The sequence below is a fragment of the Ornithorhynchus anatinus genome, chromosome 2 (genome assembly GCF_004115215.2).
Source record: "Ornithorhynchus anatinus isolate Pmale09 chromosome 2, mOrnAna1.pri.v4, whole genome shotgun sequence".
Taxonomy (NCBI): domain Eukaryota; kingdom Metazoa; phylum Chordata; class Mammalia; order Monotremata; family Ornithorhynchidae; genus Ornithorhynchus; species Ornithorhynchus anatinus.
In genome coordinates, this window is record NC_041729.1 from 93834087 (window position 1) to 93861269 (window position 27183).

At 41.8% G+C, this 27183-nt stretch overlaps 1 protein-coding gene across 3 annotated transcripts in view; it reads left to right on the forward strand.

Moving 5' to 3' along the window:
* MED23 (mediator complex subunit 23) overlaps nucleotides 1-27183 on the forward strand; it is a 60967-nt gene that overhangs the window by 10652 nt on the left and 23132 nt on the right. For 2 of the 3 annotated variants that reach the window (XM_029050481.2, XM_029050489.2), the window contains exons 4-15: nucleotides 4183-4307; nucleotides 4818-4929; nucleotides 6000-6098; nucleotides 8224-8325; nucleotides 11284-11353; nucleotides 12958-13070; nucleotides 16584-16679; nucleotides 17269-17286; nucleotides 22258-22458; nucleotides 23558-23701; nucleotides 25919-26064; nucleotides 26802-27047. In XM_029050481.2, coding sequence (XP_028906314.1) covers nucleotides 4183-4307; nucleotides 4818-4929; nucleotides 6000-6098; nucleotides 8224-8325; nucleotides 11284-11353; nucleotides 12958-13070; nucleotides 16584-16679; nucleotides 17269-17286; nucleotides 22258-22458; nucleotides 23558-23701; nucleotides 25919-26064; nucleotides 26802-27047 — 1472 coding nt within the window. The remainder of the gene's footprint in view (nucleotides 1-4182; nucleotides 4308-4817; nucleotides 4930-5999; nucleotides 6099-8223; nucleotides 8326-11283; nucleotides 11354-12957; nucleotides 13071-16583; nucleotides 16680-17268; nucleotides 17287-22257; nucleotides 22459-23557; nucleotides 23702-25918; nucleotides 26065-26801; nucleotides 27048-27183) is intronic. The other variant, XM_029050498.2, reaches the window with a different exon arrangement.

The following is a 27183-nucleotide window of genomic DNA, read 5'->3' on the forward strand; positions in this document are numbered from 1 at the left end:
CAGGGCAGGATAAGATAAATGCTAAGATTAACATGGTAGTAGTTTGGATGGAGAGGAAAGGGAGGATTTTAATTACATTGTGAAGGTTGAACCTACCGAATTCGGTCATTGTTTGAATATGAGTTATGAGTGAGAGATCAGTTGAGGATAAATTTCATTCATTCATTCAATAGTATTTATTGATCGCTTACTATGTGCAGAGCACTGTACTAAGCACTTGGAATGTACAAAACGGTAACAGATAGAGACAGTCCCTGCCCTTTGACGGGCTTACAGTCTAATCGGGGGAGACAGACAAAAACAATAGTGATAAATAGAATCGAGGGGATGAACATCTCATTAAAACAGTAGCAAATAAATAGAATCAAGGTGATGTGCATCTCATTGACAAAATAAATAAGGTAATGAAAATATATACAGTTGAGTGGACAAGTACAGTGCTGAGGGGAAGGGAGAGGGGGAGGAGCAGAGAGAGGGGGAAAAGAGGGTTTAGCTGCGGAGAGGTGAAGTGGGGGTAGAAGGGGAGCAGAGGGAGCAGAGGGAAAAAGGGGAGCTCAGTCTGGTAAGGCCTCTTGGAGGAGGCGAGCTCTCAGTAGAGTTTTGAAAAGGGGAAGAGAATTAGTTTGGCGGAGGTGAGGAGGGAGGGCGTTCCAGGACCGCGGGAGGACATGGCCCAGGGGTCGACGGCGGGATAGGCGAGAACTGGGGACAGTGAGGAGGTGGGCGGCAGAGGAGCGGAGCGTGCGGGATGGGCAGTGGAAAGAGAGAAGGCAGGAGGGGGCAAGGTGATGGAGAGCCTTGAAGCCTAGAGTGAGAACTTTTTGTTTCGTGCGGAGGTCGATAGGCAACCACTGGAGGTTTTTAAGAAGGGGAGTGACATGCCCAGAGCGTTTCTGCAGGAAGATGAGCCGGGCTGCCGAGTGAAGAATAGACTGGAGAGGGGAGAGACAGGAGGAAGGGAGATCAGAGAGAAGGCTGACACAGTAGTCTAGCCGGGATATTACGAGAGCCTGTAACAGTAAGGTAGCCGTTTGGGTGGAGTGGAAAGGGCGGATCTTGGCGATATTATAAAGGTGAGACCGGTAGGTCTTGGTGACGGATCGGATGTGTGGGGTGAACGAGAGAGCCGAGTCAAACATGACACCGAGGTTGCGGGCTTGAGAGACGGGAAGGATGGTCGTACCATCCACGGTGATAGGGAAGTCAGAAAGAGGACAGGGCTTGGGAGGGGAGATGAGGAGCTCAGTTTTGGCCATGTCGAGTTTTAGGTGGCAGACATCCAGGTAGAGACGTCCTGGAGGCAGGAGGAGATATGAGCCTGAAGGGAGGGAGAGAGGACGGGGCATAGATGTAGATCTGTGTATCATCTGCATAGAGATGATAGTTGAAGCCCTGAAACCGAATGAGTTCACCGAGGGAGTGAGTGTAGTTGGAGAACAGAAGAGGGCCAAGAACTGACCCTTGAGAAACCCCAACAGTTAGAGGATGGGAGGGAGAGGAGGAGCCCGCGAAGGAGACTGAGAATGAACGGCCAGAGAAATGAGAACTGGGAGAGGACGGAGTCCGTGAAACCTTGGTGAGATAAGGTGTGAAGGAGGAGGGGATGGTCAACAGTGTCAAAGGCAGCTGAGAGGTCAAGGAGGATTAGAATGAAGTAGGAGCCATTGGATTTGGCAAGAAGGAGGTCATGGATGACCTTAGAGAGAGCAGTCTCGGAAGAGTGGAGAGGACGGAAGCCAGATTGGAGGGGGTCCAGGAGAGAATGGGAGGTAAGGAATTCTAGGCAGCGAGTGTAGGTGACTCGTACTAGGAGTTTGGAAAGGAAGGGTAGTAGGGAGATAGGGCGATAACTGGAAGGGGAAGTGGGGTCGAGAGAGGGTTTTTTTAGGATGGGGGAGACATGGGCATGTTTAAATGCCAAGGCTGCGGGCTTCAGGGCACTCATTCAACTGTCCCCCTCTTAATTTACCTCACTAATTTCCTACTACAACTCATCGTGCACACTTTTTTCTTCTAACTCTAGTCTACTCACTATAGGTACCTCAGCCTTGTCTCTGTTGCTGTCATCCTCTTGCTCACGTCTTCCCTCCTGCCTGGAACTCCTTCTCTCTTCATATCTGAAAGACCACCACTTTTCCCGTTTCCAAATAAAAATTAATAATTGAAGTATATAAGCGCACACTATGTGCAAGCAATTTACAAAGCCCTGGTGTAGGTACAAGATATTCAGATCCTACTGCTGCTCCCATTCTAAACAGGAGGGAAGACAGGCTTTGAATTCCCATTTTGAAGATGAGGGAACGGAGGCAAAGTGAGTGTTTTTGAGGAAGCCTTTTAAGAAGTATTTCTAGGTTACTGACTCCATACTGGTACTGCAAGCTTAGAAGTGAAGTGACTTGACCAAGCTTATAGAGCAGACCAGTGGCAGAGCCAGAATTAGAACTCAGCCCAGTGCTGTTAACACTGGGCCACACTGCTTTTTTACATTCCTAAATTCCTGTTAAAAGCATATCTCCTCCAAGTAGATTTCTCATCTTCCCATCGTATTTTCCTTCACTTCTGCACTGTCTATGCACTTGGGATTGTGTCCTTAAGCATTTTGATCCTCACCCCACTATGCACTTGGGATTGTGTCCTTAAGCATTTTGCTCCTCACCCCACTTCCCCATACCACTTAACTACAGATCCTAATACTCAGCTGTTTCCCATACCTATATTTTCACTGTCCGTCTCCCCTTCTAGATTATAAATTCCTTGAGGGCAGGGATCATGTGTACCAAATCTATTATAGCCTATTTTCCCAAGTGCTTAGTACAGTGTCCTACACCCAGTAAATGCCTAATAGGTACCATTGATTAATTGGTAAATGACCTCTCTGCAGACCAAGAAAATCCCCATAGGACACACTCATGGCTGTTGATGAGCATTTTGAGTGGCATATTGCTTTCACCCACTTAAGTGGCTCCTAGAAACCAATGACCCTTTCAGCACTAAAGATTTTTTTGTTTCCTAAGTACCCCCCTCCGTAAACTCTCTAGATTTCCCAGGGGATATTTTGAGTGTCGTTCCAGCACTGCTTGATAGCCAACTAATTTTGTTAGGCGCTTAATATATACCGAGTGCTGTTCTAAGTGTGGGGGTAGATACAAGATAATCGGGTTGTCCCACATGGGGCTCACAGTCTTAATCCCCATTTTACAGATGAGGTAACTGAGGCACAGGGAAGTCAAGTGACTTGCCGCAAGTCACACAGCTGATCAGTGGCGCAGCCAGGATTAGAAGCCACGACCCCTGACTCCCAACCCCATGCTCTTTCCACTAAGTCATGCTGCTTATCTAGGTATTGACTGCATTGAAGCTTTGGATTGACTCATTTTTAAAAAATGTGATCACGATCCACCTCGGCTGTCTCAAAGAATCCCATAGATACTTTCTGGATGGTTCCAGTAGTGAGATTTCCTTTAGCTCTTTTTTCAGCATGAGAGGAATGTTCTCAGTTGAGCACTTGTTGGAAACAGTCCTAAAGTACATTCAGCAGTGTGTTTTTGAGGAAGCCTTCTAAGAAGTATTTCTAGGTTATTGACTCCGTATTGGTACTCCAAGCTTAATCAGAAAATACCGTGCTCCAACAGTTCTGAGTGATGGAAGGCTCAGGCTAAAAGGGAAGATTACTAAAGTGCTCCAGGCTCTTCTAAAATGGCTAGTTCCTTTAAGAATAAGGGAAAGAAAACCCAACTCAAGTAAAACAGCTCTTTCTAAGCCTAACAAGTTATTTTACTAATTTTAGTAATCTTCCCTACACTCAGTGGAGCTGCGTAATATTATCTCCCTGTCTGAATGTAGGACTCTAGTACTAGACACTTGTGTTTTTATCCAAATTCTTTCCTTAACCCTCAGGGTTGCCTTGGGCAGCTTGTCACTTGTACAGCCTCCTCACTTGTACAGTGAAGATACTCGACACCATGATAAATTAGTCTTTGTGTGGTCAGACCCTATGAGATCCCCAAAACAAAGCTGTTATGATAGCGTTATACCTCGATAAACTGTTATAATCGATAAACTGAAGAACGGAAGCACTAGTTCACCGGCTGGCTAACGCTTTGCGGGTAATGGTGACGAGCCCACAGTGACATTCATCGCCACAAGAGACAAATGGCTGACAGTGACATTTTCTTTTTCCAGGAGTCTCACGAGCAGTGCGTCCAGTGGATCGTCAGGTTCATTCATAGCCAGCACAGCCCCAAAAGAATTTCTTTTCTCTATGACTGTTTAGCAATGGCAGTGGAGACTGGTCTTTTGCCACCCAGGTATGTTACGGGTGGGTGAAACAGGCGATTCGAAGGGTGCCTCCAGAAGCTTCAGTTGAAGTTAACACTTTGCCGCCATATCTTCCTATCTGTAGCTGATTTGAATATCTGTCTCCTTCTCCAGACGGTAAGCTCCTCGTGGGCAAGGATCATGTCTGTACCAACTCTATTGGATTATCCTCTGCCCACAGTAACCTCTCAATAAATGCCATTGATTGATTGATGGAGTTGGTGGAAGTATTTAGTGGCTGTTGTTCTAAAATAGCTTGGATTTATTTCCAGTAGAAATGCTAATGATAGCTTCCATTTTGCCCCAAAGTCTGACTGAGTGTGACTTTGCAACTAACTATGCCTTATCAATAAAAACATATTCCAAGGTCCTTAGAAAATGTGATTTTAATTAATCAACTTCATTGGCTGATATAGAGTTTGTTGTAGTTTTGCTGTTGCATTGCCTGCTTCCTATCTTCCTTCCTTTTCACGTGAACCTGTGGAATTCCTTTTCCGTAGGATGGTTTGTGAATCGTTGATAAACTCTGATACGCTTGAGTGGGAAAGAACGCAGCTTTGGGCATTAACCTTTAAACTGGTTCGGAAAATAATTGGAGGAGTGGATTACAAGGTAGTGTGTTATGATTTTTGCTTTTAGAAATGTTTAAAATTTTTTCACAGGACATTCACAGTACATAAAAGTATATACTTTGTAAAAGAATATACACATAAATTATTTTCCACCTTTGCAGTCGTGCTGAGTATCCTTGCCCATTTTGAAAATTAATTTTTCAAATCCTTCAGAACTTCACCTTTCACAAAGTTTTAAACAGTTTCACATTGACAATGCTTTTGAAGGAGCTTATTCAGTGTAGTAGGAGGACAAAGCAGTAATATGATGCCATGCAATCCACTAATATAGCCATGCTTTGTGAGGTTATGATTAACTTTTACACTTGGAATGGATCCTGGGGAACTTCTAATCTTGGTAATGACTGCCAATATCTGATGCCATCTGTTAGAATTATAGAGTCATAGTACCTAAGGGATCTGAAATGCATAAGTCTTCTTTTGTGAAATGATTACTGGTTCACTTGATTTAAGCAGTGAGTCTGAGGAAAGCAGGTTTCCTTTTTAAAAGTATGTTTGGGCTTAAGTGGCTTTCAGGCAGTGTGTTGAGTTGGCAGTATTTTCAGTTTAGATCATTCCATGCTTTAATGAGTTTTCAAGTCTGCAGTGGCCTCGCCGTATAGGCTACCACGTGTTTCTGGTTTCCTCATCGTCCAAGAGGAGCATGTCCAAATCGACACCAGGGAATCCATTGCTCCTTCAACTAGCATTTGAGCCATTTCTGGAGAGAGGGAGAGCGAGAGAGAGAGAAAGAAAGAGAAAAAGAAAAATGACTGCACTCCTGAGACCATGCAGAGCTATAACTTCACAGAAGAGCTAGAAGTTTACCTTCAGATGCTATCGACAAATCATTTCTCTAGAAGTAGGGTGGTTCATTATGGCGAGAGTTGGAACTTTTCTACACAGGAAGCTTATCACATCAAACCTCAAAACAAATAAATCGGCTATTGTAACCCTGCGAGTTTAGTTGAATTCCAAGATCCAAACTTTGGGCAAATGATCCTGTTTGAAATGAAAATGAGTGTAAATTTCTTTTGAACATTTATTTTAAGGATGTCCTTTTCTCTTCAGGGTGTACGAGATCTCTTAAAAGTCATTCTGGAAAAAATCTTAACAATTCCCAACACAGTGAGCTCAGCTGTTGTTCAGCAGCTTCTGGCAGCGAGAGAGGTAAATGATGTACCACGTGTGCATGAGTGTCTCCATGTTTAAAGACACCACTGATGTAAAAATCGTATGGGAACGCATGTGTGGCTGAAAGGGCAACCGCAGGATCTGTGGGACTTATAGGCCACATTCTGTGTACAAAAAGTCTGTTCTTTGCAATTGGCTCCCTGTTGTCAGCTGAGTTGCTGCATTGTCTGAGGCTTTGTTTCACCATGTCCTTAAAATGCTTCTTCTGTCCTCCTTGCTCTTGGTTTCCCATTTTCAGCTCGCTATACAGCAGTTGTTTGGGTACCCTGCTGTTGCTCATTCTCTTTGTGTCCTACTCAGTAGATTTGGATTAATATGTTCAAGAACTTCTTTGTTCATGATCTTGTCCTGCTATTTGATATTGAAGTGGCCCGTGGAAATGCTCGAGGAGCCAGATTTGATGCCCATGTACAGTCCAGGTCTCAGAGTCGCAGGGGAGGTTGGATAAAACTACAATTCTGTAGATCTTTAGTTTTGACTGGAGCCTTGTCACCACACTCTAGACACCCGCTGACAGTCTTCCAAAGGGTGGGCTAGCCTTCTTGATGCAGGTTTCTATCTCCCGATATATATCACTGCATCATTAAGGATTGTGCTTATGTTTAGCAGCCTTTTGCTCTGTGTCATCACAAACTTTTGTCGGTTCAACGTCCATAACATTGCTAAAATTCACCTTTTCCTCTCCGTTCAAACTGCTACATTAATCCAAGCACTTATCCTATCCCAGCTTGATTACTGTATAAGCCTCCTTGCTGAACTCCCTGCCTCCTGTTCCTCCCCACTCCAGAGCATACTTTACTCTGCTGCCGAGAACATTTTTCTACAAAAATGATCAGTCCATGTTTCCCCTCTCCTCAAGAACCTCCATGAGTTACTCATCCACCTCCACATCAAACTGAAACCCCTTACTATCAGCTGTAAAACGCTCTATCACCTTGCCCCACTCCTACCTCGCCTCAGTGCTCTCCCACTAAATCCCAGCCCACACACTTTGCTCCTCTAATGCCAACCTACTCACTGTACTTCAATCTTATCTGTTTTTCCAGCGACCTTTCGCCCACTCCTACCTCTAGCCTGGAATGCCTTTCCTTTTCATATCCGACAATTACTCTCCCCACCTCCAAAGCCTTATTGAAGGCACGTCCCTCTAAGAAGCCTTCCCTGACTAAGCCCTCATTTCCTCTTTTTCCACGCCCTTATGCATCCCCCGGCTTACTCCCTTTATTCAGCACCCCCCACCTCCACAGCACTTGCATACATATCAAAATTCATTAATTTATATTAATGTCTGTCTCCCCCTCTAAACTCTAAGCTCACTGTGGGCAAGGAATGTGTCCCTTATCTTGTGTTGCACTCTTCCAAGCACTTAGTACAGTGCTCTGCACACAGGAAGCGCTTAATAAATATAATTGATTTTGTGTATGACTTCCCTGGTGCAGATTGTTAAATTACTTGGGTTTTCTTTAGCTATGACGTGGACGTGGGTCTCGGTCGTAGAATTGTGGAACATCGTACTTGATATGATCTAGTTTTGTTCCTGCCTTCAAAGCTTCCCCTCAGCAATTGGAGGGTGTGTTCCTTGTGGGAAGAGATCATTCTTCAAGTTTCTGTTACATTTTCCCAAGTGCTTAGCACAGTGCATTGCACCCAGTGGGCTCTCAGTAGAGACCTAATATTAAATTCTCCTCTTGAGGAAAATTCCCTTTCCTTATTAATAATTATGGTAATTGTTAAGCATTTACCATGTGTCATGGACTGATCTAAGCCCTGGGGTAGGTACAAGAAAATTAGCGTGGACACAGTCCCTGTGCCACATGGGGCTCACTGTCTAGGAAGAAGATTTAATCCTTATTTTACAGATGAGGAAACTGAGGCACAGAGAATTTAAGTGACTTGCCTAAGGTCGCACGAGTGGCAGAGCTGGGATTGGAATCCTGGTCCTGTGACTCCCAGGCCTGTCCTCGTTCCACTAGGCCAAACTGGTTCCTGTTTATCTCCTGCTGCAATTTAATGCCATATCTTCTTATTTTGTATCATCATTATGTTTGTTGTTCTCTCCTAGTCACTTAAATTCACATTTGTGTTCATTTATTTCTTAAAGGTAATTGCCTATATTTTGGAAAGAAATGCCTGTTTGTTACCTGCCTACTTTGCAGTTACAGAGATCAGAAAATTATATCCTGAGGGAAAGCTCCCACACTGGGTGAGTTTTATACTTGCTAATTTTTGTAAATGAACTCCTTTATTTCTGTGCAAAATCGATAGTTTGAGTAAGAGATACAGGCTTTGCCATATTTATGTAAATGATAGTTAACTGACTCAAGGTTTGTTTTCCCAAGAGGGCTGTTTTTTCTATTTACTTTTTATTTGTTTCCCTCCCATTTCTAAGAAAGTCCGTTTTTGTCTATAGACAAAAATGAGGCAAATAATTTGGTCCTCAGCTCACCATTTGCAGCAGTTTGTATCACACACAGCAGATTGCTCCAAACATTTGGAAAGTGTCACCATGTTTATCCAACCCTCTCCTCTTGGCCTCTTTGGAGTAAATAGCATTTTAGCTATCACAAGGTTATTTCACAACTGCCCTACTACCAGACTTACCAGGAAAGAGAGCAGAGAATAGGGTTCAGCACAAACTTAAACTGAAATTTTTCATGAGTCCCCTTGCTTTTCAGTCTTTCAAGAATGAGTTATTGGTCTTATTTCTAGAGGTTAAGACATTTTGTGAACATAATCATGCAGCTAGGTGTTCTAATACTCAGTCCAGAGCAGAAGAAAAGAGGCTGGAAAAGACAAAAGGGACAGTCTGATTTTTTTTTTTTTAATGAGCATTTCTCCACTGTGCTTTCCCTTGTTTTTCTTACTGAGTTACAGTGTATATTAAAATCTTTGGTTCTAAATCTCATGAGGATCTTCATTTTAGGTACTTTTTAATTTTTCCATTTTGTTTTAATTTAGCTTCCTCCCCAGAATTTTGCATTTAAAACAAATTTTTGTTTTTTTCCTAAAGCCAGACTAGAAGATGTCATTCCAGATGTTCAAAGAAATTGACACCAGTACTTAGACTTTAATCATTTGAGCACATTTATGGCCTCTAATGGATATATGTGAGCTTGATATTTTTTACTGCCTGTAACAGAGGAAATTCAATCAAATCTGTAATTTTACAGAACAATTAAAAAATAAAAACTTCCTATTTGCAAAAACTACACTGTAAAAGTTTTTGGAGGTTTTAGCTCCTAGCTCAGTTTTAGTATTGTGGATTCTTTACCACGGTTGGCATTCATTTCTTTCCATCAGTTGTTTCTTCTTTAGCATCTTACCGTACATGCCTCAAGTTTAGCTATTGTGAATTCACAGGAGAATTTTCCAGCTTTCCTCTTTATTCAGTCGCCCATATAAATTTCCTTACAAATAACAGGGGTCTAGTTCAGTTTAGCATTACCAGAATGGCAGTCAAGATGTGTTCTCATCAGAGAAGCGGCATAGTTTAGCGGAAAGAGCACGGGCTTGGGAGTCAGACCTCGAGGATTCTAATCCCAGGTCTGTCACTTGTCAGCTGGGTGACTTTGGGTAAGTCACTTAACTTCTCTGTCCTTCACGTCCATCATCTGTAAAGTGGGGATTAAGACTGTGAGCTCCACCTGGGACAACCTGATAACTTTGTATTTCCCCTTGCGCTTCGAACAGTGCTTGGCACATAGTAAGCGCTTAACAAATAGCCATCATCATTATTATTATTATTACTCTTTACCCTCTAGTGTAGCATTAAGGGATTAGTATTCTTTTTTTATGGTATTCAAGTGCTTACTATGTTCCAGGCACAGTTTTAAACTCTGGAGTAGCTACAGGCTAATCAGGTGGGACACAGTCACTGTCCCACATGGGGCTCACTGTCTTAATCCCCATTTTACAGATGAGCTAACTGAGGCACAGAGAAGTGAAGCGGCTTAGCCAAGGTCCCATGGCAGACAAGCGATGGAGCTGGGATTAGAACCCAGGTCCTTCTAGTCCCAGGCCTGTGCTGTATTAGGCTGTGCTGCTGCTCCCAATCAGCCGAGGCACCCCCCCCCCCCAAAAACCCTATGGCCAAGTAATGCTCCTTCATTGTACAGTGTCCTTGTTCCTTCTGTCGTGAGAGGTAGAATACTGATTTCATTTTAAGATGGTTCTTCAGATTAGCTAGCGATGATCAGCACACCATAAGTGTTGGCTCAGTTCCCCATCAAACAGACATGGGTCTGTCAGATGCTGGTGGCTGTGCCAGGCTATGCACAGTTTGTGCAGTGTTTTGCATGCCTCTGAAAATCAAGGAGACCCTTTGAATGAGCTTACGCAGAGAAAACGTCAGCATCTCCCCCCAAGTTATAACAAAATATTTGCAGGAGAACCCAGTGCAATAACCTCGACCAAGCAATCATCCGGTATAGGGACACCAGCATCCTGCCTCCGTTCATTTCATGTTATGGCCTCTGGGAATGTTTCTTGTAGTGTTTCGGTCTTAGCTGTGACATGATGGATCCAGCTAATAAACAGCTCTTTCCGCTACATCCTTCTATGCATGGAGGAGCAAAGGGGACAAAGGAAAGAGGAAGAACGGGTTAAAGCAGCTACAAGCAAAATCAGAAAAATCTTGGTGGAGTTATTTTCCACACTAATGAAAATAATGATTTTCAGTCTAGTAGCAGAGATCCAGTTGGATTTGTTTGGGCTACGGAAACAGGAGAAGTCTCTCTTTTCATTCCGTGCAGGACTCAAAGAACAGCTATCCGCACCAAGCTTTTCCTATGTTCCGATTGAGGCATTTGTTTATAGCTTACAGTGGTTGAGCATGAGAACTAATTGGGTACTGAAGTTCCCAAGGCAAAAAGACGCAGCGTGTAAACATATGATATGAAGTCATCTTTGAAAGAGAATATGACATTTTGGCCAATAGCTGCTTGGTTTTGCAGTGAGGTTTGAGGATTTGTCATGCCCCGGTAGTGATTATGGATATGCTGTGCTAGACATGTTCTTGCTGCATAAACATATTTTGCAAGATAACCGTAATCTGTCAATCAAACTATGCTTGGGTGGTGTAGTATTTTAGAAGAAGCCTTTTTAGACCGGATCTAATGGATTAAATCTTCCTTGTTTTTAATTTATATGTTTTTTTTTAAAGTTACTAGGCAATCTAGTATCAGACTTTGTGGATACCTTCAGACCCACAGCAAGAATAAACTCCATATGTGGTAAGATGAAAGTAGAAGGTAACATAGCTCCGCTCTGTAATAGCCAATTGTTGAGTGATATTCCAAGTGGCAGTGTAAGAGAACTCCTTGTGCCTTTCATAAATGTTCTTAGGATGGATCAAAAATTACTACGGTTACTTCATCCAGGCATTTCCTGGGCTAAAAGGTGTCCTGTTGTTTCAGTTGGAACTAAATAAAGTACCTGCTGTTTTTGTCTGTATTCATCCTGAATTGTCCAGAAATAATCTGCTATAATAGTTGGTTCCCAGTTTTTGGAGGTTTTTTCCAGGGGAACAGAAGTTTTAGAGTTTTCCAAATCATCAAGATAGTCTAGAACTGGCCTGGATCATCTAGGGCTGATCTAGATTGAAACTTTCACCCGAAACTCCTTCTTTCTAGATCTGAAGCCTAATGTATTTCTCAAAATGGAGTCTGAACACTCAGAGTATGGACAACTGCTCTCCTTCTCCCTAGGTTTAGGGATTCCCTGGATCATATCAAGATATTTTGACACTTCCCTTGGATCAGGCTCAGAAACAGGAGTGCTTGGGCCATGTCTCCACTGATGGGCTTACTGGCTTTGGTTTAGCTTTGATTTTGGTTGGGTTGGTGCTGTTTGACTGGTCCCCATAGGAGGAATGGTGAGCAAAAGGGATATTCTTATATAAGTAGACATGAATTTGAAAGTGAATTTGAAAACAAATACGTCTGGGATTTTAATAAGGCTTATACATAAACACTGATTTCCCAAATTCACGTCATTGCCAAATAAGTAAATAAATTGTAGCATATCTTTTTGTATTTCATTCTTCTTGGGGAAGGGAGAATTTTAGCAAGTTGGATTAAACTGGTCATTTTGAAGGACAAAAGAAAGTGTTCCTTTTATTTTACCCCTCTACAAAAGCTGCTTTCTCTGAAAACAAACCATTAAGCAAAGCTCCCGTCACCTCCTTAAGTCATATATGCAGACTTTGCCAATAGTCCAGAAGTTCTAGTTTTCTGATAGTACATTTTTGCTTGTGCCAGCCTTTATCTCTGTGACTTCTTGTTGCAGTTTTCAAAGAGGGGTTTAATTTGACTTTTTTTTTTAATCCTTCACCTTGAGAATTCTGCCATCTTCTTTTTAAATCACAGTCTAATCGAAAAAAAATCCTGGCACCAGAGTGCATCTCCTCGACCTCTGGGAAGGTTGCCTCAGCCTGGAGCTTCAGGGAGATTGATTCATTCAATCATATTTATCGAGCCCTTACTGTGTGCAGAGCACTGTACTGAGTGCTTGGAAAGTACACTTTGGCAACAGGTAGAGACAATCCCTATCCATCAACGGGCTCACAGTCTAGATGTAACCTCTGGCCTTGGCAGTTGCAGTGTCTTGGAGGTCCCTTCCTGTTCAGGGTCCAGATGGCTTCAAGGCCTACTGTCTAGTCAGCCAGTTGGGAATATTTTGTTTCAGAACACTGAACATGTTTTCTCTTTATGGAAGATTTTTCAGGTTTGAAGAGAAATTACCGAGTTAGTTTCGTGACCCGTGATGGAGAGGGCCTGGCATCCACCCTGCTTTTCCTCCTTCGTTTACCTGCTTTCATTTTGTGTGACATATACAGGACGCTGTAGTCTTCTGCCAGTGGTAAATAACTCAGGGGCCATTTGTAATTCGTGGAAACTGGATCCTACAACGCTTCGTTTTCCTCTGAAAGGCCTTTTGCCCTATGATAAGGTAAGTTGTTACCAAAGCAGATTTAATGGAACTAAATGTGTTTTCAGTTCACACACTGACCTTTATTTTAGCTGAGAGAATATGTGGGTTATAGTTCTGCTAAAGAGTAGGTTTAAGCACCAACCATTGAGTATTGACTGAGAAAAGAAGAATAATGTGCAGTTGGATTATCGGGTCAGACAAGGACTGTTTCTTCCCCACTGCTTTCAAACATGCCCTTGTGTCCCCAATCCTAAAAAAAACAAACCCCTCCCATAACTCTATGGCTCCCTCCAGTTATCACCCCATCTCCCTCCTACAGTTCCTCTCCAAACTCCTTGAGGGAGTTGTCTACACCCACCTTCTCAAATTCTTTTCCTCCAATTCTCTCCCACCCCACCCTCCAGTCTGACTTCCATCCCCTTCACTCCACAGACGCCGCTCCCTCAGAGATCACCAGTGATCTCCTTCTTACCAAATCCAGTGGCCTCTGCTCCATCCTAATCCTCCTCGACCTCTCATCTGCCTTCAACACTGTGGACCACTCACTTCTCCTGGAAACATTATCCAACCTTGGCTTCACTGGCTGTCCTCTCCTGGCTCTCCTCTTATATCTCTGACCGTTCATTCTCAGTCTTCTCCATGGGCTCCTCCTCTGCCTCCCACCCTCTAACTCTGGGGGTCCTTCAAGGTTCAGTTCTGGGTCTGCTTCTATTCTCCATCTACACCCACTCCCGTGGAGAACCCATTTGCTCCCATGGCTTCAGCTACCACCTCTATGTGGTTGATACCCAAATCTACATACAGAGTTCCTTATCTTCCCACCAAAACCTTGTCCTCCTCTTAGCATTCCCATTGCTCTAGACAACACCACTATCCTTTCTGTCTCACAAGCCTGTAACCTTGGCATTATCCTTGACTTCTCTGTCTCATTCAACCCACATATTCAATCCATCACTAAATCCTGTTGATCCCACCTTCACAAAATCACCTAAAATCCACCTCTCCATCCAAACTGTACCGTGATAGTGCAGTCAGTCATCCTAACATGCCTAGATTACTGCATCGGCCTCCTTGCTGACCTCCCAGCCTTCTGTCTCTCCCCTCTCCAGTCCATACTTCACTCTGCTGTCCGAATCACTTTTCTATAAAAACGTTGAGAATGACACCCCGCTCCTCAAAAAGCTCCAGTGGTTGCCCATCCACTTCTCCATTTAACAAAGACTCCTCTCCATTGGATTTAACGCACTCCACCACCTTTCCCCCTCCTATCTCACCTTGCTTCTCCCCATCTACAACCCAACCCGCACACTTTGCTCATTTAATGTTAACCTTCTCACTGTGCCTCCGTCTTGCTTGTCTCACTGCCAGCCCCTCACCGACATCCTGCCTCTGGCCTGGAACATCCTCCCTCCTCAAATCTGACAGCCAATTACTACCTCCCACTTCTAAGCGTTACTGAAGGCACAACTCATCCAAGAAGAGCCTAAGAATAAGCCCCACTTTTCCTCATCTCCCATTCCCTTATGTGTCACCCTGACTCGCTCTCTTTGCTCTTCTCCCCTCCCAGCCCCCCAGCACTTATATAAATATCTGCCATTTTATTTATTTGTGTTGTCTGTCTCCCCCACTCTAGACTGTAAACTCATTATGAGCAGGGTCTCTGACTGTTTATTTTTGTATTGTATTCCCCTGGAGACTGAAAATGAACGGCCAGAGAGATAAAAGGAGAACCAGGAGAGGACACAGTCAGTGAAGCTTAGGTTGGATAACCTTTCCAGGAGAAGGGGGTGGTCCACAGCGTCGAAGGCAGCTGAGAGGCCGAGGAGGATTAGGGTGGAGTAGAGCTGTTGGATTTGGAAAGAAGATCATTGGTGACCTTTGAGAGGGCGGTTTCTGTGGAGTGAAGGGGAAGGAAGCCAGATTGGAGGGGGGCAAGGAGAGAATTGGAGGTGAGGTGAATTTCCTCTTTCCAAATCGGAAAGATAACTATGCACACTTACACATCTTTCTTTCTCTCTTTCTCTTTCATTACCTCTGCCTGTCCCTCTCTTTCATTATCTCGGTCTCATTTCCCTTGTCACAAACTCACTTACTACAACATGCTAGTTTCATTCCTGTAAACCAGTGTGTTTATACATGTTATAATTATTTCATTGGTAAATACAAAGGTAAGAGGAAGGTGGTTAGAAGACAATTGAAGTAGTACGTAGGTACCATTATAGAAAGTTGCTTGTGTCTGACATTTCTCTAGTTCTGGGAACTAATGTGCAACACCTTAAAGCTCAGTTCCTAGTAAATAATAATAGCAATGTTGCGATCAGTGTCTGGTGCATTGCTAAAGAAGCATTATGGCCTAGTGGCTTAACAAATACTATAAAAATACCACTGAGCAAGTCATTTAACCTCTCTGTGCCTTAGTTTCCTCGTTTATAAATATTTGTTCTCTCTCTCCCAAAGACCGAGAGCCCCATGTGAGACTGGAAATGTGCTCAACTGGATTATTTTGTATCTACCCCAGCAGTTTGTATATTAGTTGGCACATCATAAGAGCTTAACAAGTAGCTTAATTACTATTACTTATAACCATTAATAAAATATACTGGGACACGGTTCATTGTAAGCGCTTAAAAAATAACAGTTTCTTTCTGAGGTATCCATTGATCCTGCTTTGAAACAAGCTGCCAAGACAAGCATTCCTGCAAGCTCCAATGATTTTGAACCAGTTAACGGCTGCATTATATCACTACGTTACTTGATTCTTCCATCATGTTTTGTCTAAATTGTATCAATCACTCAGTGGTATTTGAGTGCTTAATCCATGCAGAACACTGTACTAGGCGCTTGGAAGAGTAAAATATAGCAGTTTGTGGACATGTTTCCTACGCATAGTAAGCTTACAGTCTGGAAGGGAGACAGACATTAATAGAAATAAATAGTTTATAATTCAAAGATATGTACATAAATGTTGTGGGGTTGTACTCTGAAAATGCTGAGTTCTGGCAGGAATTCCTGTACTTCGAAAGGTGTAGATGGAAATTACCTCAAATTTTAAGATTTTAAAAATGAGGTTCACAGACATAGAGCTAAGATTAGAACACTCAGACTTCTTGATTGCCAAATCCATATGTTTTTCCAGCAGCTTAAGGTCGAGGGTAGAGACTCTTTTATTTTTATACTTATAAATACTTTAGTACAGTACCCTGTATGTAATGGGTGCTAAATAACCCATCAGTCAGGGATATTTACTAAGTACTGTACTGTGCGCAGACCAGTATACTAAGCGCTTGGGAGAGCCCAGTAACATAGATAAACCTGACCCCTGCGCTCTGTGAGTTTACTATATACAGGGGAAGACAGCTATTGAAATAAATTGCAGAGAGGGGGAGTAGCAGAATATAAATACTGAAGACTTCCTGACAAGGACTGTATAATTCTCCTGAAAAATGAGAGGAAAAGCAAAGGTCCCACCCCATGCAAAAGTGACAGTTAAAGCTACTCATAAAATAATTGTTCTTTTTCTTTTCTTTGAAGGATCTCTTTGAACCACAGACTGCTTTGTTGAGATATGTGCTGGAGCAGCCTTACTCCAGGGATATGGTCTGCAATATGCTAGGTTTAAATAAGCAGGTACTGTACTTAACCATCAACTCAGTCAATTCTGCATAGAGTCTGCAGTGTATTCTTTTCTCTTTTCTTTGCTATAGCTAACTGAGCAAAACAGTTTAGGGCTAGATGGAGATTTCTTTTTAACACTAGGTTAACGGACACTGTTGTGGTCCTCCCATTTGTATATTGCTTTAAAGATTTTTGAATTGAAAAGTGGATATTTTTAAAGTTGGTTTTTTTTTGCATTGCTTTTTTTTTTCCTATAAGGCCAGCCTCAAGTATTCCTTTGCCAGATAAACCTACACATGACTGACCCGAATCCTTTCTTTTTTTAAAAATTTTTTTGTTGTTGTTCTTTCAATTGTTCAGGTCTTTTGTTGGTCCTGCTTTCTTTCCTTTGACTTTTTTTCCAGCAGTAGAGAACCCACTTATTGTTTGTCTCTCTCTTTTTTGTTTTATTTTGTTTTGAAGTAGTTTTACATGTGGGAGGGCTTGGTCTGACTTTGGGCTCCTTGAGGCTGGCCTCATAGTCACTGTTTTGTCTTTTCTTTTTTTCTTCCTTTATTTTTGTTCTGTCCTGTCTTGTCCCGCCCATCCTCCAATGCTCTAGACCTTGAACATTGCTCAGGTATGTTCACAACCTTACTGTTGTATTGTGACTAACGATACGCTGGCCGCTTTGTAGCCACTGATTCCAGTTAGAAACAAAGTGTATGGTCGGGGCTTGAAATTGGCAGGACCATGCTGAGACCAGGACCACTAAAAATTCCTTCTTGGGATGAGAGTTTTTTTGGTGGTCTGATTTTTTTTGCGGTGGTTGTTTTTTCCCCCTTTTTTTTCCTTTTTTTTTTTCCCCAAAAAGACTCCTCTGTTAGACTCATGATCCTGTCATTTTCGACTGGTTATATTCCCCCCTCCTTGTCCATCTCTTCCCTTTTTGAAGACCAGGGCTAAGCTAGAGTTTAGCTAGCCTGCTGTTATTTTATGAGATGGTAAGACTTGGGGTGGGTTTTTTTTTTTTTTTACATCTTTCCTGGTGATTTAAAACAAAATATGAAAACTTAGACTGCTTTAGCATTTAAAAGCTTTAATGCCGAGGTTTTGAGGCAGAAATGCTGCTTTCAAAGCTGGAGTGGCCAAATTGGTACCCTGAAGGCTTTTTTTTTTTTTTTTTTTTGGAAAACTGAGGTTTGACTCAGTCACATTCACGGCCCACGCCACCCCCACCTGAGTGACCTGCTTCAGTGTTAGAACTTTGCCAGAAGTGTCCTCCTAGAGTGAGCTCTGCTGTCAAAGCTCCCCTGACCAAGAGGGGGAAGAAACACTATGGCCCAACACTCTAACCAGGAGCTCTTATACTAATCCCAAGTCCTTTTCTAGGACTTTTGAAAGTAGTGCTTTCAATTTTTTTTTCTTGTTCATGTTAAAAACATTTTGAGCCCAAGATATTTAAACAAAAAGACCCATTGAAAACCAACTTTTTCTTTTAAAAAAGACACCATTGTCTAGGATATATAAAATAGCGTTGCTGTTTGCAATACTATAGTGAAGGTTGTGCCAGTGCTTCCATTTATAAAACCCTATTTTGGAGGACATATAGCTTGGCCATAAAACTTGCTCAGTGTTGAAACTTTGCATGCCAAATCTCACCCTAGTAGCAGTATTTTTTTATTTTTTTTTTTTAACTCTGGTTTTTTTCTGTAAAATCTACTCAGGTTTTTTATTCGGATAAGCTTTTGTACACATGTAACTAAAATCTTTCAAAACACAATATCTGAAAAACAGGTATCTCATTGCATAATTTTATCATGTTTTAACATTTTGAAAACCAAATTACTAATAACTCAGTTGAGCATATGACCTCAGGTAAGTATTCCCATTTGACTCTGGAATTTCATTCCACATCTGAATATTGATTTTGGCTTCAGAACATAGTCACAAGGCCTGAAGATTTTTATAGCTTCGTAGATTCAAGTACTTTTTGTTTCTTTTCTTTTTTTTTGATCTGTTTTATTTGTTCAGTGTTAACAGTGTGCCAAGCACTGACCTAAGCACTGGGGTAAATATAAGCTAATCAGGTTGGACACAGTCATTCTCCCACACAGGACTCACAGTAGTGATCCCCATTTTACAGATGAGGTAACGGGAGCACAGAGAAATTTAGTGATTTGATCTAGGACAAACGGCAAACATTTGGCAGAGTCTGGGATTAGAACTCAGATCCTTCTGACTCCCAGGCCTGTGCTCTTTCCCCTAGGCCATGTTGTTTTCACTTCAGCAGCATCTGATTTTCCCTAGATACATTATCCGTATCAGCCACAATTAATATTTTCTTTGGGAGGGTTGCTCTTCTCAGACTAGAAGAGAACATAAAGTTTTTCTGAAAGTTTTGAATAAACCAGTTTTGACCCAGGCTGATTATTTACAATAGCAAGTTTCAACCTAAAACCTTTTTATGACTAAGACATAAATCCATAAAAAATAAAGTTTATAATGGAAATGCTGACAGAACATTAGCAACATAACTGTTACCATAGGATCTGTTTTTCAAACTTAACTCATTCATCAGTACTTGTTTTAGTAGGAAGAGTTAGAGGTGAAAGAGAAAAAAAATGCCGTAGATATGATTGGGGCTCTTCTTTGACCTGTGATCTAGAATGTAAAATGCTTTATCTCCCAAATTGTTAGGGATCAAGAAATTAAAAATTGAGTCCCACCCTTTCTCAAAGTAGGATTGTGCTCTACCCTAACATTTTCTTGTGTTTCTCTTATCTCTTGCCTTGTATTAATTATACTGAACTTGTTTCTGAGCTGTCCATATTGCTTTTTCCTGTAGGAACTGGACAGAAATCAGCTATTCACACAGTATTCCACAGATCATTAAAGGAGTCGATAAAAATTGGTTCTTTTTAAATTTCATAATTTCAAGGTCAGCACGTCTCTAAAATATTGGCAGTTCTAGTCAAGGAAATATCTGAGAACAAGTAACCCACTCATAGGTTATTCTTGTAGCAATGCAAGTATATTTTTATAGCACTATGTGCTATTTTTCAAACACTGGAGCTAGTCTCCTGGAATATATACCATTGAAATGTAATTTGAACTATTGAACAATGAAATGAAATTACCTTGAACTCTAAAGATTTCCTTTTGGGTCGTGTAATCCTTCATTCTAAGAAGACCTGACTATAACTTTTTTTTTATAAATTGGACATCACTGGCTATAGAAATCTTTTAATTGTAATTTATTTGCTAGGAAGTAATAAAAAAATCCCCAATCCTAGCCACCTAGATCAGTTATACTAATGATAGCACATTTATCTCAGGATCTATGTATTTTTGTTTTTACATATTCATTTTAATTGCTCAGAGAGGAAGGCAGAAGATATTACTATTCCATTTCCTAGTAGAGATGAGACAATAAATGTGACAAGATATACCTAGGGTTACGTAACTGTTCAGATCCATTTAGGAATACTATTTGCAGTTCTCTCTTAGGTCATATCCATTCCTGTGTGGTCTCCCAAACCTGTCTGTTTCTGAACAGTAGTTTTTCAGAAGAACCTATGCCATTATCTAGGGTCTCTTGAGCTGCAATATTGGATGAAGCAAATACAGCTGGGAAATTTAGAGTTAATACTGATAAATGTTTGGTTGCTTCTAGACTATAATGCCTGAGGTGCCGTAGAAATGCATTAGGTAACTTTTCATCCTTCATTTTAAGATGGTCTTTCAGAGTGGCTAATGTGTAAAACTGTCAGCCTTAGCTTTGAATTTCCTGGTTAATTTTTCTTGTCATGATCCTAATATCCACCGTAATAATAACCCTACTCTCACCTTAACTATTTTGTTATCACAACATCTCAGAGAAATAGGTAAGTATTTTCCTGATTTTTACAGCTGACAGAATCACCAAGCGAAGCTCTGTAAGACTCTGGCGCTCCAAGCAAATTTTATTTAATTTGCTCATTGATTGGGTGGGATTAATTGCCAATTGGTCAGCTTCTCAATTATTGAAGCAAATATCCATTAATAGTGGAACATTCCTACTGGAAATCCTGGCTTCACTTCTTTTTCACAATTTTCTTCTGACTTCACTCTAAATTTGTACTGCCCGACACCCTTGAGGGGTTGTTGGCTGTTAGCAGAACTAGTGAATTTCAAGCCCTGTACACAGTAGTCTTGCATGCCGAATTATGAAATAGCCTGTAGTGTTGTCTGTTGCACTTTGCTCTGCTTCATAATGGTTAGTTACATTTGGGAGAAAACGTACTGTAGTCTCAACTGGTGGTGTTCCTCTTGCTATCCGTAAACCTGTACTGTGGTTGAACTGTGATCATGGCATTGTGTTCTTGGAAGAAAAGATGAAAAGCAGTTGGTGCTTACTGTTTGAGTTAGATGTTCTGTTTCTGCATGCTTTAAGAAAGTGCAGCTAGATTTGTAGCTTTCCACAGTTTTGAGCTGGCAAAGAGCATGCAAAAGAGGGGGGTGCCATTCATATATCTTTTATCTACTACCGTCCCCATTTTTGCATTTTTCCTTAATTCAGAGACACTCTCCCTTTTTCATGGCAAAAGGAAAATAAGAGCCGATGTAAAGTTTGAGGGAAAAGATGTGTTTTTAGCAGTCTTATTTGGAGGACTTACTGATAAGCCTTTCCACTGCTTGGCAGCTGAGTCAAAGGATTTATTTATCTTTTGAGGGAATCTCGGATGATTAAACCAATCGGGGTTATTGAGGTTTGTTTTAATGATTGTGTTTTCAAAACACCATTTGACAAAACAAAAAACACCTCATTTTGCCTCTAGAAAGGGACCCTGCATTTCCATTCTTGGTACGTGAGCTCAGTTCCTTTTCTTTTTTGGTTTTGAAAACTAGTTGTCGTCATTAAAGCTGTATTATGTTATGGGGCCCAAGAGGGAACTCCTCATTTTTTGCCATTTTCAACCCAAATGGCAATAGAATAAAACAAACTTCCAGAGCACTGTGTCACGTATGTGTCCAACAGACCCACCGCATTTATTTCCGAAATGACTTTTAAGCCCGGGCCAGTGTCTCCTTGTGGATTTGTGTGGTATTTCCAGAAGAATACCAACAGGACTGTCTTAATAAACCCTGTGACTTTCCTAAAAAGAGTTTTTAGTCTCCCCTTTCTTACCAGGGGAGGTGAGCATCCTCCCTGTTCTTCTGCACCGACAAAATTCCTGTAAACCCTGAATTCATTTTATTTTTTTATTGTGAAATTAGTGTTGCTACTTCACAGACATGAACAGAACCTGTGTGTTCTCAACAAATTAGAACTTCCAGAAGACTTTGAGAAATAGCATCTACCCAAGTTAAATTATTAGAAGTCTTTCTCCCAAGGGTTAATCAGAAATAGTGTTACGGGAGGGATTTGACACATTGCTTGGAAAATGAAAGTCCTCCTCTGGGACACGTAAGAAAGTGCAGCTTTAATAGACCAGTCTATTTTTAACTTCTTAATTTCAACCTTCATTTCATGCTTCCCAGCCTCAGTTTACAGTGCTGTTCTTCAGCTGATCATTCATAAGCGAACGATTTGACTTTTGGAATACTGTATCTAATCTCTGCCTTTCAGCACAAACAGCGCTGCCCGGTGCTGGAAGACCAGTTGGTGGATCTGGTGGTTTATGCCATGGAACGTTCGGAAACGGAGGAGAAGTTTGACGATGGCGGGACTAGTCAGCTTCTGTGGCAGCACCTCTCCAGTCAACTCATTTTCTTTGTGCTCTTCCAGTTTGCAAGTTTTCCTCACATGGTCTTATCACTCCATCAAAAGGTAAGTACATTTAGTTCTATATCGGGAGGGCTGCACTCTTGCATTAAGGAAAAGTCACCCTGTCACAAACACCCGTTGAGGCACCACGGGTGCAAACGGTTTCTTCCACATTGATGGTTCCCTAAAAGCATTCTAGCCAAAATGACAGTGAAAATATGCAACATTCATTCATTCAATAGTATTTATTGAGCGCTTACTATGTGCAGAGCATTGTACTAAGCGCTTGGAATGTACAAATCAGGTGAGCATGCCAGATCTGGGCATTCTTTAAAGACAACTCAGCCTCTATCACTTAGGTAAAGATCTTTTCAGAAGGGAAAAGATGTCTGTGGTGGCTCTGGACAGTTTGCTCATGAGGTCTGAACCATGTAGATACAACAGTCCTTTTGGGAGAGACATAGCCTCTCCTCAGGCCCACGCCGAGAACCTTGACATGGTCACCATAATAAGCTCCTTAATGAAGAGCATTTCACGCTTTCTTCTCTGGGATCGTATCCCACTATTGGCTTGGGTGGACTCACGGCCAGGCACCTGAGTACGAGCAATCCATAAGTAGGGTTGGGGAGACAGAGAATAATATTCCCATATTCTCAATCTATTCTACAGACCTCCTTTTTCAGGTGGAAGTTTATATCCTAGGAAGTTGTACAGACCGAGAATAGCAGTAGATGTAAAAGTGATATTCACTCATTACTCCGCAGAGCTCTGTACTGGGCATTTGAGGAAATTATAATAGGAGGTACAATCTTTTAGCATGTAAATACCCAGAGACCAAATTTCATGGTCAAGTACACATTTTTTCTTCAGTTTCTGAGTGGAAACTTCTGAATAATTAGCTAGTGGATGCACAGTAAATCTTCATTGATTGGAAACTTTCTTACATAGTGAGCCTGCCCTTTTCCCTGATTGAGAATAGTGGTTACAGTTTTCTAAACAAGCTGTAACCCACGAATCATGACAGTTGACACTATGTCCCTATTAGAAGGTTCCTTGGCATAAGGAAAGGGTTTCCTTATTGTATTTGATATTAGAGTAGTGATACGAGTTGTGTGAATGTCAAGTTAAGGGATGTAGTTTTTCCTGATCTTGTCTCTTTCAGTTGGCAGGTCGGGGTCTCATTAAAGGCAGAGACCATCTGATGTGGGTTCTACTGCAGTTCATTTCTGGAAGTATTCAGAAAAATGCGTTGGCTGACTTCCTGCCTGTCATGAAACTCTTTGACCTTCTCTACCCAGAGAAAGAAGTGAGTTTTACCTACTTCACATAAATTGTGGTTAATGAATTTTCTCACCCAGATAATCTTTAAAGCCCAACTCTTTCCTTGTGCCTCACCCCTAATAATAATAATGTTGATATTTGTTAAGTGCTTACTTTGTGCAAATCACTGTTCTAAGTGCTGGGGGGGATACAAGGTGATCAGGTTGTCCCATGTGGGGCTCACAGTCTTCATCCCCATTTTCAGATGAAGTAACTGAGGCCCAAAGAAGTTAAATGACTTGCTCAAAGTCACATAGGTGACAAGCGGTGGAGCCAGGATTCGAACCCATGACCTCGGACTCCCAAGCCCGGGCTCTTTCCCTGAGCCACACTGCTTCTCTACACATTACATCCGTATATTTGTGCACTGCCAAACAAGCTTTGTAAGTACTTCACTGTGGAGCAACGTGGCACAGTGGAAAGAACACAGGCCTGCGAGTCAGAAGCTGGGTTCTAATCCCAGCTCTTCCATTCGTCTTCTGTGTCACCTTGGGCAAGTCTATTCTTCACTCCGCTGCCCGGCTCATCTTCCTGCAGAAACGCTCTGGGCATGTCACTCCCCTTCTTAAACAACTCCAGTGGTTGCCTATCGACCTCCGCTCCAAACAAAAACTCCTCACTCTAGGCTTCAAGGCTCTCCATCACCTTGCCCCTTCCTACCTCTCCGCCCACCTCCTCACCGTCCCTCGGTCTCGCCTATCCCGCCGTCGACCCCCGGGTCACGTCCTCCCGCTGTCCTGGAACGCCCTCCCTCCTCACCTCCGCCAAACTGATTCTCTTTCCCTCTTCAAAACCTTACTTAAAAATCACCTCCTCCAAGAGGCGTTCCCAGACTGAGCTCCTCTTCCCCCTCTACTCCTTCTGCCATCCCCCCTTTACCTCTCCGCAGCTAAAGCCTCATTTTCCCCTTTTCCCTCTGCTCCTCCACCTCTCCCTTCCCATCCCCACAGCACCGTACTCGTCCGCTCAACTGTATATATTTTCGTTACCCTATTTATTTTGTTAATGAATTGTACATCGCCTTGATTCTATTTAGTTGCCATTGTTTTTACGAGATGTTCTTCCCCTTGACGCTGTTTAGTGCCATTGTTCTTGTCTGTCCGTCTCCCCCGATTAGACTGTAAGCCCGTCAAACGGCAGGGACTGTATCTGTTGCCGACTTGTTCATCCCAAGCGCTTAGTACAGTGCTCTGCACATAGTAAGCGCTCAATAAATACTATTGAATGAATGAATGAATGAATGAAATACCATTGGTTGATACCTAGGAACATTACTTGGCAGTATTCCCCACCCTTCTATGATTGGGAATAATGATTTATCCTAGAGGGTTGAGAGATCCATCAGAGCAATTTACCTGGGTTTTCAGAGGACTGACTTATCATTCTAGAAGCTATTTCAGGTAATTCTGCCCCTGGGATGTACACTTGGAGAGTTTCTCCAGTTTCCCCAATAAAATCTAAATTTCTAAATTCAGGTCATATCCATGAATATGGGAAATGTAGCTGATATAGGGAGTGTGGTTAGCATGCTCTGGTTTCTACATAACAATGCAGTTCCTGGGATAAACCAGGGGTCACTCTAACCCATTATTCTGTGACCAATGTGACACAAAAGGATGCTTGAAAGAGTGTGATGGTTGTGCTCTTCATAATTGTCCTTCATAGTTAGAGATAAACTTCAAGATCCCTCTCTTTTCCATATAATGACTTATTATAGAGTTTTCTTTTCTAAATCTTCCAGCTCTTTGATTCCGTGTTTCGGCTACAGTTTTAAAATGGCTTTTCCAAACCACTGACTATGCGATTTAAATTCAGACTTCAGTTTTACTGTGGAAATGTTTTACACCTCTCCTGTGCTGTTTGATGAGGATGTACAGACTTAGGGAATTCACTGTTTAGTTGACTGAGTTGACGAGGTTGGCACTGTGGAGGGTGAAAATATCTCTCCTGGAGTTCATGTTTCTTTGACTTTAGCTTTTGACTTGCTCCTTTTTTATTGTATTTTCTAAAATATATGGTTATTGGGCTTTGTGATGGCAGTACTAAGCTCTAAGTCACCAAATGTTGGAAATGATCTTATGTTTTATGTGCTTTTTAAAAAAATTCATTTTCATTGTTAGTAAATTTAAATTGGAAAACATCAGAAGTTCTAAATTTGAAGTCTCAAATATATTTGTAACAAAAATTATTTGTTTCAATTTAGTGCATTCCTGTGCCTGATATTAACAAGCCGCAGTCAACCCATGCTTTTGCCATGACATGTATTTGGATACATCTAAACAGAAAGGCCCAAAATGACAACTCCAAACTACAGATTCCCATTCCTCACTCCTTAAAGCTTCACCATGAGTAAGTTTTGCTTTAAAAATATGATATTGAGACTGTTTACTAGACCGAAGAGAGCAGGGAATGTTGGAATCCATATATAGTCAAAAATTGCCCCCAAATCAGTAGAGACTTCTGGAAATCTATTTTGTTCTTAATGCGTAACAGGTTTACAATGACTAGTAAGCACTCCTATATTATAATTAGAGCTACAATTAATTATGAAAATGATGCCACGTATTTTCTAGTGATTACAAATTTGGCTTGCTCTCTGTTCTTACCACCAGCCCTCCCTCCCAATTTCCAAGTAAGGCAAACAGGTGTGGGGAAATTCTCCTCCCAAGTGGAATTGCTTGCCACTCTGCTGTGCTCAGTAGAAAATGCAGTCAGCTCAATTGCGTTTTTAGCAAGCACAGGCTCTGGCCAGAATTAGAGGCCCCAGCCGGTTTGAATTACTAGGGGCAGATGAAGTAGATTTTGTCCTTGAATATTTCTAACTTTAAAGCCTTATATATGAAATACCCGTGCACATCAGTCTATCAATCAGTAGTACTTATTGAGGCTTACTGGGGCAAAGCACTGTATTAAGCTCTTGGGAAAGTGCAGTACAACAGAGTTGGTAGGCAAGGTCCCTAACCACAGGGAGATTGTCGTCTACAGGGGAAGGCAGACATTATAATTTATCACCGATAAGGGAAGTAGAGGAAAAGGATACGTACATACATGCTGCCTTGCTTGTCATCTGTTTTTTAAATGTGCAGGTTCTTGCAACAGAGTCTATGCAATAAAACGTTACAGATGAATGACTACAAGATTGCTCTGCTGTGTAACGCGTACTCGACCAATTCAGAATGTTTCACGTTGCCAATGGGCGTCCTTGTAGAAACTATTTATGGGAACGGAAACATGCGGATATCGCTCCCCGGGATTAGCTGTATGGCTTCAGGATCTATTACCCCTTTACCAATGAACCTCTTGGATTCGCTTACAGTTCATGCCAAAATGAGGTATTGCCTTTGGATTTGATTGGTCATATATTAACATCCCCAAACCACTGCCATTTTTATTTCACAGCTTTTAGATTTTTTTGTGCTTTTGTGTGTGTGTGTGTGTGTGTGTGTGTGTGTTTGGTGTTCTCTAGCA